This window comes from Chiloscyllium plagiosum, unplaced genomic scaffold (genome assembly GCF_004010195.1).
Source record: "Chiloscyllium plagiosum isolate BGI_BamShark_2017 unplaced genomic scaffold, ASM401019v2 scaf_4287, whole genome shotgun sequence".
NCBI lineage: Eukaryota > Metazoa > Chordata > Chondrichthyes > Orectolobiformes > Hemiscylliidae > Chiloscyllium > Chiloscyllium plagiosum.
The window spans coordinates 20,205-34,845 of NW_025214961.1; the positions used below are offsets into that span (position 1 = coordinate 20,205).

General features: G+C 38.9%; 1 protein-coding gene across 2 annotated transcripts in view; it reads left to right on the forward strand.

Annotated features, from left to right (window-relative positions):
- Positions 1-14,641, forward strand: part of zc3h14 (zinc finger CCCH-type containing 14) — a 42,639-nt gene that overhangs the window by 12,887 nt on the left and 15,111 nt on the right. For both annotated transcript variants that reach the window (XM_043686658.1, XM_043686657.1), the window contains exons 2-7: positions 5,773-5,815; positions 8,415-8,529; positions 8,713-8,753; positions 8,926-9,127; positions 10,249-10,714; positions 12,565-12,716. In XM_043686658.1, coding sequence (XP_043542593.1) covers positions 5,773-5,815; positions 8,415-8,529; positions 8,713-8,753; positions 8,926-9,127; positions 10,249-10,714; positions 12,565-12,716 — 1,019 coding nt within the window. The remainder of the gene's footprint in view (positions 1-5,772; positions 5,816-8,414; positions 8,530-8,712; positions 8,754-8,925; positions 9,128-10,248; positions 10,715-12,564; positions 12,717-14,641) is intronic.

A 14,641-nucleotide genomic window follows, 5' to 3' on the forward strand; every position in this document is an offset into this window, starting at 1 on the left:
CTTGAGTAGGGATGTACTGACACTGGAAGGGGTACAGAGGAGGTTCACTGGGCTGATTCTAGAGATCAAAGTGCTACCTTATGAAGAGTGATTGAGTAGACTGGGACTACTCATTGGAATTTAGACAAATGAGGGAGGTTCTCATAGAAACATATAAAATTTGAAGGGAATGGATAAGTTAGAAGCAGGGAGGTTGTTTCCACTGGCAGGTGAAGCTAGACCCAGGGGCATAGCCTTAAGATAAGGGGGAGTAGATTTAGGACTGAGTCAAGGAGGAACTTATTCACCCAAAGAGTTGTGAATCTGAAATTTCCTGCCCATTGAAGCAGTTGAGGCTACCTTGTTGAATGTTTTTAAAGTAGTGTTTTTTGAACAGCAAAGGAATTAAGGGTTATGTGAGTGGGTGGCTAAGTGGAGCTGAATCCATGAAATGATCAGCCATGATCTTATTGAATGGTGGAGCAGACTCGACAGGCTAGATGGCCGACTCTGCTCATATTCCTTATGTTTATATATCTTCTTATTATTCATTCATAGCTACATTTTGTGGCTTGAGCTGTTCTTCAGCGTATTATTGATTTTTTTTTCCTCTTGTCTTTTTGCTTGTTTGTTTGTCTTCCTTGCTTTTTGGTTTATTTTGCTTCTCTTCCTTTGCCGTTACATGATTTCTGCAGGTATAAGCTTCTAGCTATTGCATTCAGATTTTCGTTCCCTGCATAGGTCTGTTCTATTACCGATATATTCGACTAGTTTTTTTTCCTGAAGTAACAGAGTATAAAATAAAAATCATTCATGAGCTTTGCTGGGAGGGCCAACATTTATTGCCAATTCTTAGGCAGTGTAGCAGGTAAATACTGTGGTCTTCCAAAAGGCATTTGCTACAACACCATAAAGTGGACTTATTTGGAAAATAGAAATGCATATTTCAAGGGCTGCTGAGAATTTGTGTATGAAATTGAACGAGGAAAAGGAGTCAGAAGCCATGGTGAATTGATGGTTTGATATTGAAGTATTTAGTGGATTGCCCAAATGTGGTATTCGGACAGTTGTTGTTCTTGTGTAGAAATGACCTGGATATAAGTGTTTCAAAGTTTGCAGATGACCCAAAACTATCCGACTTCTGGAGCACATAGACTGGTGAAATGGGCAGACGCTGTTTAAAACAGGCAAGTCTGACGTGTATTGTGAAAGATTTAACGTGGAGAGGCAGGAAAACAAAATGGTACTATTTCAAAGGAGTTGTCAGGGTTCATGACTGAAGAGTTCCTTGAATCCATTTTCTCTTACATAATATGTCTGTAGTGATTACAGATCTCTACTACTATCAGTAAAGAAAATACCTGCCTACTCCTTAGTCCAATATACAAGTATTGGTATTTTTGTGCACCTTTAGATTGTAGTTGACGAGCAGTGTAAAAGATGAGCTAAGATCCTGAGATGTAAGAGCAGTGTAAGGCCTTTTGGCCCATTTGTGTCTGCTCCATTATTAGATTGTGGCTAATATGTTTTTTCAACTCATTTCCTAACTCTTCCTGCAACCCTTGCTAATCGAGAACCTACCTATCTTTGTCTTAAAGACACTCAATGACTTGACCCTCACAGACTTCTGTGGCAATGAGTTCTACAGATTCACCACCCTCCGTATGAAGAAATTGCTCATCATCTCAGTTCTAAAGGGTTGTCCTTTCACTCTGAGGATGTGCCCTTGGTTCCGTGTCTCCTGCTAATGAAAACCTTCTTCCTGACCCATTCTTCCAAATACACTTGAGAATAGACCCAGAGGCCTCAACCACTCATCATGTGATGAGTCCTTCATTCCTGGGATTAATCTTGTGAACCACCTCCTGATACCCTCCAAGGGCAGCACATCCTTCCGTAGATACGGGGCTATAAGCTACTTTCAACATTCCAAATGCTGTCTGACCACTGCCTTAAACAGCCTCAGCCGTTCATCCTTGCTCTTGTATTCTAGCCCCCTTGAAATGAATGCTAACATTGCATTTGCCTTCATATCACCCAACTGAACCTGCATGGTAATCTTAAGAGAATCCTTAAGCAAGACTTCTAACTCCCTTTGTGCTTGATATAAGAAGCCTTTCCATATTGAAAAAAATAGTCTATGCCTTTATTCCTATCAGACTATGTAACCTCACACTTAGCCACATTTGTATTCCATCTGTCACTTCACTGCTCACTCCCCTGGCCTATACAAGACCTTCTCAGCCTTCCCACTTCTTCAACAATACCTCTCCCTCCACCTACTTTTGTGTCATCTTCAATCTTATCAACAAAACCCTCTGTTCCATTGTGCAGCTAATGTGTTTAAAATGATAGATTTTCTTTTGTGTGTTTTACATACTGGACAAGATCATCTTCTTTACAACTTATATTTTGGAAATGATTTGAATACTTTACAAATCTGCTATTTGAGACATATCTGCCGACTAACTAGGGATTGCAACCCTGTTTCTATTTGAGAGTTTTTGCTGCAAACTGGAAAGGATGACAAATGATTTTTCTGTAGACATTGCGCAGGTTAAATTCCAGCCAGGAATTTACTTTTGAACAAGGGTGTGCTGTATCAATCTGTGATATTAGTTGACCCTTGTAGATAGCGAAAGAAACATAAAATGTAATGCGTAAGTAGAAATTTACATGGCAGTTTGCTCTTTTTTGGTGTATTTTTTAAGGAAGATGTTTCAAAATATTATGCATTTAAGTGGGGGGAAAATTCAATTGAGCACTGAATGAATAGGTTTGGAGAATCTACAGGTGAGGGATGCCTTTCACTTTGTCCTCGTTAATTCACAGAGAAATGCCCTTTTATTTATATTCTACCTATTATTTAATCCAATTGTTTATAAATGATTCCTTTTAGATCTTTTGCCTTTACTATTGTTTTTCTAAAGGTCCATTCCATATATAAGGCATTTTCGTAACAATCATTTTCTTATCAGTCCTAAGTTTGCTTTTCACGCATTTGAGCCAGTTTTCCCTCTCCCTAGTTAATGCGCAATAATGAAAACAAAATAATGCTTGATAAACTCAGCAGGCCTGGTAGCATCTCTCTCTGTGGAGAGAGAAAAAACAGTGTTAACACTGTCCAGTAATACTCATTGGACTTAATGCATTATGTTACCTGTATATTTACAGTCACGTGGTAGAATTTGAAGCCTGTTTCCCAGGCTTCATCTTGCATTTATTAGACAAATGATAGCATGACAATTTTTAAACAATCACAGTAATTTGTAGCACAAGCTTATTTATTGGTTATCGAAGTGATAGTCATTCTCAAACCAGTTTTATGCAAACAGAATGAATATTTCTTGTACACTTTTTCTAAAATGCTGCCAACATAACTGCATGAAAAGGTAATATTGTTGATTGAAAGAAACACTTTAGATGCTCTGATTATGGTTGGAATAATTGGGACAAGATATAAAATTATTTACTCACAGGTATTGCAGTCAAAATGCATGAATTTGCCATTGTAGGGTGAAGGAAGATAAAGGGAGCAGACAACGAAAAAAGGCTTCCTATTCCAGTGCTTTGGCAAGAGATGTACTATTTTTGAATTATTTAGAAGTATTTGGAATCTGTAGTTGCTTGTTTTTTCCATGGCAATACCTCAGATATGGAAATGTGTTGCTGGAAAAGCGCAGCAGGTCAGGCAGCATCTAGGGAACAGGAGAATCGACGTTTCGGGCATTAGCCCTTCTTCAGGAATCTTCATGGCAATACCTCAGTCAATTAGAGTCTACTTGTGAGCTAATCATCTCTTATTCTTTGGTATAAATTGTTATGATGCATTTAAATTTTATATTCTTACATTTGCCCAGATGAGTGCAAGACAATGCAGCATGCCTGTTTTCAGCAGTACTTTTATATTCATTTTAAGTTTTGGTTCCAACTCATTTAATTATTGAACTGACTCCTTCAGCTCTAATACTTGTTTCAGTTTGGTACTGCCTAAAAAAATTAATCAGTTTGCACCTTTTCTGAATTCAAATTATTAAATTATAGGAACATACATTTTATGTTGAGAACATACTGGTGGATAAAACTGAGAAAAATCTAAAGATGTTTTATATGTATGTTAGGTAAAAGTGGGAAGAATGGGGTCTTTTAGACGTCAAAAGGCTAACCTACTTATGAAGGCGAAAGATCTTGCTGAATATTTCAAGTCTCTTCACAAAAGAGAAGAATAAGCAGACATTGTTAACGGGAAGAAGCATGAAATATTAGGTGGAATAAACATAGCGAAGAAATGTTGACATTTTTAAATGTAGATAATTCATCAAGTCTATTTGAACTATATCCTACCTTGTTAAAAGAAGCAAGGGAGAAATTTATTTTTCATTCTTCCCTGGCTACCGGAGCGTTACAAGAGAAGTAGAGACTTAGAACACAATACTGTTGCTTAAAAAGGCTGGAATGGAAAATTCAATTTAGATAAAATTTAAGTCAGTTAGCTTAATTTTGGTTGTGGGAAAATTATTGGAATCAATTCTGAGGGAAGATCTACATCTTGATGTAGAAATGAATAGATTAAGTTAAAAATCACACAACAGCAGGTTATAGTCCAACAGGTTTAATTGGAAGCACACTAGCTTTCGGAGCGACGCTCCTTCATCAGGTGATTGTCACCTGATGAAGGAGTGAAGTGCTTCCAATTAAACCTGTTGGACTATAACCTGCTGTTGTGTGATTTTTAACTTTGTACACCCCAGTCCAACACCAGCATCTCCGAATCATGAATAGATTAAAGTTAGCATGGACCTCTTAAGGGAATGCCATAATCTGATTAATTTAATTAAATGTTTTGAGAAGGTGACCAGTAAAAGTGATTAGGGCTGTATGTAGTGGCTGTTTACATGGATTTTAGCAAGACAATTGTCAAAGTCCCACATGGCAGTGTGGTCAAAAACTTGGGATCTGATCAACCCCTTGGGAGTCCAAAGGGAAATGACAAATTGGATTCAGAATTGGTTTTGTGTCAGGAATCAAAGAATACTGGTGGAAGGGTATTTTTAAAATATGCTGAAAATGTGTTGCTGGAAAAGCGCAGCAGGTCAGGCAGCATCCAAGGAACAGGAGAATCGACGTTTCGGGCATAAGCCCTTCTTCAGGAATCAGCCTGTTCCTTGGATGCTGCCTGACCTGCGCTTTTCCAGCAACACATTTTCAGCTCTGATCTGCAGCCCTCACTTTCTCCTCCTATTTTTAAAATATGTTTGGTTTTCAAGCTGGCTCCTCTAATTCCGCTGCAGGTTAAAGTTTGGCATTATCTGCAAATCTAATGTGATTTACAGTTTTGTTTTTATAATAACTGGTGTCAGATTCACTTTTGTTGTTTATTTTAATAATTTCTTCTGAAATGCAGGGGTCTTAATAATTTTGCTTGCTGATGATACAGAAATTAACTGAAAAAAAAATATATAGGTGGTCAAATCAACTGGGCAGAAAGGTGCAAAAATGAAATTCAATACAGAGAACTGAGAGGCTGTTGGGAGTTGCTGCAAAGCGAGGGAATGCACATTACATGGGAAGATAGTGACCAAAGTTTTGGCAATTAGTTCTAATTTCTCCTTGCACAGCTCAGTGCTGAGTTTTACTTCATAATACTCCTGTGAAGCTCAGAGATATTTTAACTGTTGTAAACTTTTCATAAATACAAATCAAACACTTTTAACCTGAATATTATTTGTTAGAATTTATAAGTTTCTAGTTTAGTATTTGATCGACTCAAATTAATCTGCTTTTACATTTCAGACTGCCATTAAGGGAAAACTACAGGAACTTGGGGCTTATGCAGGTATGTTGTTGAAACTTTCTATTAAATCTGTTAATTACAGTGCATATTCTCTAAAACAGTACAATTCTGCAGTTACATAATTTTGGAGGAAAATCCCAGCAGAATATGTTTTGTTTTCTTGTGTTAAAATTTAGATCACTGGTCATAAATACTATATACACTTCTCCTGCAAATTTGTACCATACAAAGTTTGGTATATTTTCTTATTGTTTGTGCAATACTTTGCAGTTATGCATAAGATACAGGAACAGAAGTAGGCCTTTCAGCGCTTCAAACTTGCACTGCCATTCAATAGGATCACGGCTAAGCCAGTATTTCTCATGTCTACTCCTGGGTTTTCCCTGAAACCCTTGATTTCCTTTCCTGATCAAAAATCTATCTGTTCCTTAAATATACACTGGCTCTGCCCCACATCACTCTGTTGCGAAATGTTCCAAAGACACTCCATCCTCTGAGACAAGAAATTTGTCCTCCTCTTGATCTTAAATTGGTTCCCATTTACTGTAGTAATGTCCCTGTAGTTCCAGAGTCCCCCATGAGGGGAAATGTCTTATGCTATCAAGCCCGTTAAGAATCCTATGTGATCACCTCTCAATCTTCTAAACGCCAGTAAGTAGAGCCTAAACAGTTTAGCTTTTGCTCATAAGGCAATCCCTCTATACTATCTTTGTGAATGCATTGTGAACTGCCATTTTAGTAGACCCATAATGCCCTTAGGGAGGGAATTCCAGGATTTTGACCCAGTGACAGTGAAGAAACTATGGTATATTTCCAAGTTAGGATGGTGAGTGGTTTGGAGGGGAGTTTGAAGGTGTTGCTGTTCCCATGTATCTGCTCCCCCCTAGTTTTTCTAGTTGGAAGGTACTGTCTGAGGATCTTTGGTGGATTTCTGCAATGCATTTTGTAGATACTACACACCGCTGAGAGTCAGTGGTGGAGCAGTGGGTGCTTGTGGATGTGTTGTCAATCAAGCAGATTACTTTGTCCTGGATGATGTTCCTCTTCAGTATTGTTGAGCTGTGCCCATCCAGGCAAGTGGGGAATTTTGAATCACACTCCTGACCTATATCTTGTCGATGATAGGCAGGCTTTACAAAGAGAGGAGGTGAATTACTTGCTGAGCTGCTGTGTAGCCACTGTATTTATATGACATGACCAGTTGAGTTCCTGGTGAATGGTAATCCCCAGGATGTTGACAGTGGGGAATTCAATGATAGTAACACCATTGAATCTCAAGGAGCAGTGGTTCGATTGTCTCTTATTGGCAATGGTCATTGCGAGGCATTTTTGTGGTGCAAATGTTACATAGCACTTGTCAGCCCAGGTCTGGATATTGTCCAGATCTTGTATTAGAACATGGACTGCTTCAGTATCTGAGGAATTGCAAATAATGCTGAACATTTCAAAATTGCTGATAATTGTACACTTCTGATGGGAGGAAGGTCATTTTTAGGAGCAACTGAAGATAGTTGGACACAAACCTGAGGAACTCCTGCAGAGATGTCCTGGAGCTGAGATGACTGACCTGCAACATCCACAACCATTTTTCCATGTGCCTTTGGAAGGCTTGCTCCCTAAATCCCATTGATTCCAGTATTGCTAGTGCTTCATGATGCCACACTCAAATGTATTCTCGATGTCAAGAACTGTCATTCTCACCTCACTTGTCGAAATCAGTGCCTTTGTCCATGTTTTAACGAGATCAGGAGCTGTATTGCCCGGGACAGAACCTAAACTGGGCATCACTGCTCTATAATTCTGTTGATGACAACTCCCATCGCTTTACTCATGATTGAGAGTAGGCTGATGGGACAGTAATTGGCTGGGTTAAATTTGTCTTGCTTTTTGTGTATAGGACATAACTGGCCAATTTTCCACATTGCTTGGTAGATTTGAATGTTTTAATTGTAATGGAGCAGCTTGGCTAGGGGAGTGACAAGTTCTTGAGCACAATCTTCAGTACTATTCCTGGAATGTTGTCAGGGCCTTTGACCTTTGCAATATCCAGTGCCTCCATCCGTTTCTTAATATAACATTGAGTGAATTGAATTAGCTGAAGATTGGTATTTGCGATGCTGGGAACCACTGGAGGAGGCTGAGATGCATCGTAAACATGACAGTTCTGGCTGAAGATTGCTGCGAATGCTTCAGTCTTTTTTGTTTTGCACTGATGTGCCAGGTTCCTCCATCATGGAGATTAAGGATATTTGTGGAGATGCCACCTCCAGTTAGATTGCCCATCATAATTCACATAACTTGATGTGGCAGGAGTGCAGATCTTTAATAAAGAACTTTTAAAATTGGTTTTCAAAGCTGGTATCTTTCCCTATGCTTTCTGAAATTGTTTATTCTGAAGGTGGAGTTTATGGCTTTTAGATGAACCTCTAAACCTCTTCTAATATTACTGTGACAAGTAGAACTGAACTTGATCCCAATGGATATTACAAACACCACAGAATTTATTGCAATTGTCAGTAGGATTTAGAAGCATATGAGGTGACGTTTCTTCCAGTGGATACAAACATTTCCCTCTTGTGCTGAATTCTTTCTGTTTACATTAGGAGCAAGAATAATTAATTTTTATCATTCCTCTTTACAGACGAAGAGCTACCCGATTATATCATGGTTATGGTAGCCAACAAAAAGACCCAAGATCAGATGGCAGAAGATCTTGCTCTCTTTCTGGGAAATAACACTGTCAAATTTACTGCATGGTAAGTTTATTTTACATGTAGCAGTTAAGATTTAGGTAATTCTTCTCTTCTATGTAAGGCACTTCTCTCTTTTAATTCTTATTAATAGATGGAAGTTTTTTAAAGAGAAGTGTGTAGTAGTAAAATACATATTGCAAGTCTAAATTAATGTATGTAGGAGTTTAACATACTGTTTTTATTTAGGCTGCATGGTGTCCTTGATAAACTACGTTCTGTAACAGTTGGTAAGTATAGTCGTGTCACTTTTAATTTTAACTTGAATAATAGCATTCATGTTCATTTCTGAACTTGAGCAAACACAGATGTAAATTTTGAATTGATCAGAAAATGCAAATACTAGAAATATGTACTACATTTTTAAAGATTGAAAATCGACTTTTTATCTTTGAATTCCAGAGCCCACCACTTTAAAACAGCAATCAAATTACTCAGATTGTAATCTGTTGTTACCTACGGAAAAGACTCAAGCAGCAATTAGTGGAAGCATTGATCAAAACAATGATGTTCGTATTCTTGCTGCTTCTAGCACGCTTTCTGAGAGAAATGATTCTCGTGTTTCTACCAGCTCATTACAAGAGCAGGCAATGCCCACTACCAGGTCAGTGAAAGTATAAGTTGTTTTTTGAGTAGCTATTGTAGATTGCATGGGCAAATGCACTGATTGTCAAACAAATGACCAAGTATTCGCAAAACTTGGATGTGTGTATTTCAGTTGTAAATGTGTTTATAAGTTCTCTGAAACATTCAGAAACAGCACATTCAAAATAGAGCATGGGAGATGCATTCCCAACTCTGAAGTGCAGTAGCTCTATAATCACATTGTGATTTGTTTCCCCAGTTCCTGTATGTTGGCTGATCCACATCTGTTGATGGACATTATAGGGAAATAAAAAAGTTTGTCAAGAATTAAAGCCTGGTATTAATTGCAACTGAACTGATAGTTCCTGAAAACCTCTGTGTATTTGTTTTTGTTGGCATAATGAGTGTTTGACGGTGTTTGATAGATTGTTGGAAATCTTGATGCAAGTTGTATTTTGAAATGAAAGATCTACAATATTGGCCTCAAACTATATTTCAAAGTTCTTCTCAGAAAGTCTAACTTAATTTGGTTAATTAGTGTATTTGCAGCAGCTGGAATCTTCCCTTCAGTCCACCCAAACAATAAACAAGATTCCATTGTTTTTAATTTTAAAAAAATATGGATAGCTTGGAGAAGTATTGTTGTTATCCTTATCTGTTTAGTTGAATTTTACAGTTAACCGCTTTTTAGTTACCCCTTACTCCTCCACCCCACACTGAAGACCTAATGTACCTTGAAAACAAAAACAATGTACTTATACAACTGAGATACTTTAAAAATAATACTGAATTTGCTGGAGAAGCTCAGAGGATCTGGCAACATCTGTAAAGAGAAAAGAACATTAACACTACGAGTCCAGTGACCCCTCTGTTTTCTCTTTGCAGATGCTGCCAGACCTGCAGAGTTTCTGTAGCAATTTCTGTTTTTGTTTCTGATCTCCATCATCCACAGTTTGGGGTTTTACTTTAAAACTAATGTCAGGTGATTCTTTTAAAAGAAAATTGTTGAATTGACCTTATTCCAAGTGAATTAACATTCTTTGTTTACTCTGGCCTGTAAGGCAATTGTTTTTAAGAAGTTTGTGAATTGGATTATGTAAGGCTGCCTCTGATGCTTTAACTATTTCATTTTGTGTACAGAACACCTGTGGAGAGGAGCACACCTCAATTAACATCTGCAGTGAAGCCTTTGATGGAGCTGGTCTCCTCTGAAGCAGTTATTGATATCAAACCTGAACCAGATGATCTTATAGATGAGGATCTTAACATTTTGCAAGAATTTCCATCATCATCTAAGAAGAAACCTGTGGTGACAGTTAGTTATAATGTATCTCGTCCTTCACTTGAGGCCTTTAGGCCAGAAGAAAATGTTTCACATCCATGCAGGCCAACTGAGAATAGCATTCAATCTTTCCGGGTTCCTCAGAACAATGTGCAGCCGTGTAAATTAGGAGAAGGGAACTTCCATGACTATAGGCCATTAGAAAATCCTGGCCATGCTTACAGATCATATGAAAGCAGCTTGGAAGCTTTCAACAGATTATCAGAAAGTGATGTACAGGTTTGCAGGGCATCAAAGTCTCATTCCGATCGACCAAGTAGAGATGTGAGTACGAGTTAATAATTACAAATGTTTTGATAGATTTAGTCTATTTATTGTTGTAGCCTTGGTTTCCAAGGTACTATTGCCTGGATTGTGGATGCTTTCTGTTTAGATTTAGATTAGATTAGATTACAGTGTGGAAACAGGCCCTTCGGCCCAACAAGTCCACACCGACCCGCCGAAGCGAAACCCACCCATACCCCTACATTTACCCCTTATCTAACACTACGGGCAATTTAGTATGGCCAATTCACCTGACCCTGCACATCTTTTGGACTGTGGGAGGAAACCGGAGCACCCGGAGGAAACCCACGCAGACACGGGGAGAACGTGCAAACTCCACACAGTCAGTCGCCTGAGTCGGGAATTGAACCCGGGTCTCTGGCGCTGCGAGGCAGCAGTGCTAACCACTGTGCCACCGTGCCGCCCACATTTTATCTCTAGAAATCTGTGACTTCACAAGTGCTTCCAGACCCAGATAACTCTTCACTGTCATAGTGTCCTGGCCCATTCAGGTTTCATTGCCTCAAAAGTTGTTTCCTCCCTAAAGCCTTACAACTCACTTCCCACTCACAATTCCATTTTCTCCTCAATTTCCCCATGATATTGATTCTTTCCAGATCTATTATCTTCCCCTACTCTAGCCAAATTACAAATGAGTTTCCCCATCTCCCCCCTCATTTATCAACCCTCAGCCCACGACAAAATTAATACTGAAGCACTGCAGTTCTCCAGCTTAATACTGGGAAAATTGCACCTTTTAATATGTGCTTTAGAATACTTCAAGTAGAATAAATTGCAACATTAATGCTTAAAAAAAGTCTAGCAAAGGAGGATTTTACTGGGCGTTAGCAAAAGTATCACGTGGAATAGACAGAGAACGTGAGACCCAATGTACCAATGAACTACTGGTGGCATTGCTGTGGGGCTGGAGACCATACTGGTATCTCATTCCTTAGATCCCAAATATGGAAGTTTGCATTTTTGGACCTCCATGCTACTTGTTACTACTTGTTTATCCCTTCAATTCCTATTGTATTCTACTTGATGCTTTCCTTAATGTTACTGTGTAGCTCCAATGTTCAGTGCCAAGTATTTTCAATCCCAATCTCCTGATCAATTCTCTATGACCTTCCATTCTTTTCTTTCAAAACTACTTGCTCTTTCAGTTCACAAAATGTTAATTTTCTCATCCTTTAATTTTTTTGCACCTTCCTCCCAAATCTTTAAACACCCAGCATTTACTAAACCATATAGTCTGTATCAGCATAAGTAATATCATAAAAGATCTATCTCCTTATCAAATGTCATGTCCTTCAACTTAGCATGAACACTGATTTTTAAAATGATGTATTTCCTGTTTCAAGTTGATTTAGTAATACTGTATAGGATATACAACATATACACAGACCATTGGCCCCAATCAGTCTATGAGGAGAAAGTGAGGTCTGCAGATGCTGGAGATCAGAGCTGAAAATGTGTTGCTGGAAAAGTGCAGCAGGTCAGGCAGCATCCAGGGAACAGGAGAATCGACGTTTCGGGCATAAGCCCTGAAGAAGGGCTTATGCCCGAAACGTCGATTCTCCTGTTCCCTGGATGCTGCCTGACCTGCTGCGCTTTTCCAGCAACACATTTTCAGCCCCAATCAGTCTGTGTTTGTATGATGCACCTTTATATGAAATTCCATTTCTAACTAGAAGACTGATGTTTAGAAAGTTGTCAAATGTAGTTTCCATGCTACAAGTATTCTATCGCCCTTTGAGTGGAAATGTTTTCAAAAGTGCTAACCAAAAACTTAGTTTGTTCGTAAATTGAATATTAACATTGTGTACTTGTCATGTTTATGTGTACAGAATGAGAATTCGAGGAAGAGAAAGGCAGCAATCATCAGTTCTGTGGTTAGAGTAAGTAAAACTAGTGATGGTGAGGAGGAGGATGATGATTACGGCGCAAGGACAGGAAGTCTTCCCAGCAGTATTTCTGTGCCAGCAAAGCCTGAAAGAAGGTACTAAAGACTTACAATTTCTCACATTAGGGCATATTTTTGTCATATGCAGTCAGTTTTTTTTTAGATTTATTGACATGCGCAGCAATGTACATCGCAAAGCAGAAAATTATTGACGCACAATGACCACTTCCTCCTATTAATAATGTTGACTTTCTATAAACCTTTGAAGATTAAAATTTACTCTCTATATTTAACTGGTAAGCCATTATGATTGAGTAGCTCTTCTTTTACTTAAAAAAGAAAACCTAAATAATTCTTTATGCCTTGCCAAAATTCTACCGAGTATTTTGAAGGCTGGGATTTGTTCTATTGTAGGGCAGTGTTATTTTGCTGCCTTGATTTTTGACGCTTTGAAACCATTCAGCTTCATTCTGCAGTGCATTCTGAATAGTTTATCCTTGAATTTTGGTATTCCATATTGCAAAGCTGTACACTATTTTACCATTCTAATTACTAAGTTCAGAGAACAAAAAGCAAAATATTGCACTTGCTGGAAATCTAAAACAAAAGAACATTCTGAACTAATATTCAGTAGGCCAGACATCATCTGTAGAGGGGAAAAAGAAATAAATTCCTCCAAATTTCTATGGATGCAGTTGAGATGAAACGTTCTCCTGGTTTCTTTGCTGATCAAGCTGATGATAACATTAAATGGGCCACTACTACTACCATGCTGCTTCACTGTGTCTCCACTTCTCCTTTAGAGGAAGTGTATGTTCATTGGTAAATATTTCTCCAGATCCTTAGTTCTTCTGAGTGCACCGCATTCCACCAAGTGTAGCATCAATGAGCACGAGCAAAACTGGAATCATTGGATATCCGGGGGCAAACTCTCTGGTGTGTAGAGTTATACCTGACACACAAGTGGTTGTTGGAGGTCAGTCATCTCACCTCTAGGACATCTCTGCAGGAGTTCCTCAGGGTAGTGTCCTAGGCCCAAACACGTTCAGCTGCTTTGTCAATGACCTTCACGCCATCATAAGTTTAAAAGTGAGGATTGTGCAATCATCAGCAACTATGTTCAGCACTGTTTGTGACTCCTAAGATACTGAAGCAGTCTATGTTCAAATGCAGCGAGATCTGGACAGTATCCAGGCTTGAGCTGAAAGTGGCAAGTAACATTTGTGCAATACAAATTCCAGGCTATAACTATCACCAATAAGAGACAATCGAACCACTGCCCCTTGGCAGCCAATGGTATTCACTGAATCCCATACTGTCAACATCCTGGGGGTTAGCATTGACTAGAAATACAACTGTACTCACTACATAAACACGGTGGCTAGAAGAGCAGATCAGAGGTTCGGAATACTGCAGTAAGTAACTCGCCTCATGACTCCCCAAAGCCTGTCCACCATCTACAAGGCACAATCAGGAGTGTGATGTTCCAACGACACTCAAGAAGCTTGACACCATCCAGGACAAAGCAGCCTGCTTAATTGGCACTGCATCCACAAGCATCCACCACCTTTAAGTTCTCCAAGCCGCTCACCATCCTGACTTGGAAATATATTTTTGTTCCTTCACTGCTGCAGAGTCAAAATCCTGGAATTGTAGGTCAACCCACAGCAGGTAGACTGCAGTGGTTCAAGAGGCAGCTAACACCACCTTCTTAAGGGCAACTAGGGTCAGACAATAATTGCTGGACATCTAATGATGTCCACATCCCACAAATGAATAAATTTTAAAAAAGTGTCAAGATTCCAAAATAATACTGGGTGCACCAAAACTAACTGACCTTATGTATAGTGCAGGTCCCAGTAAGAAAAATCTCCAAAGAAAGATCCAGAAGTTTCAAATATACTAATATCAGGTGACATTGAGCAGTCCTGCACCTAAGCCTTTCAAAGGATATGGTGGAAAGGCAGGGACAGACTACTGAGTTGGATGATCAGCCATGATCATAAGCCTTTGGTTGGAGA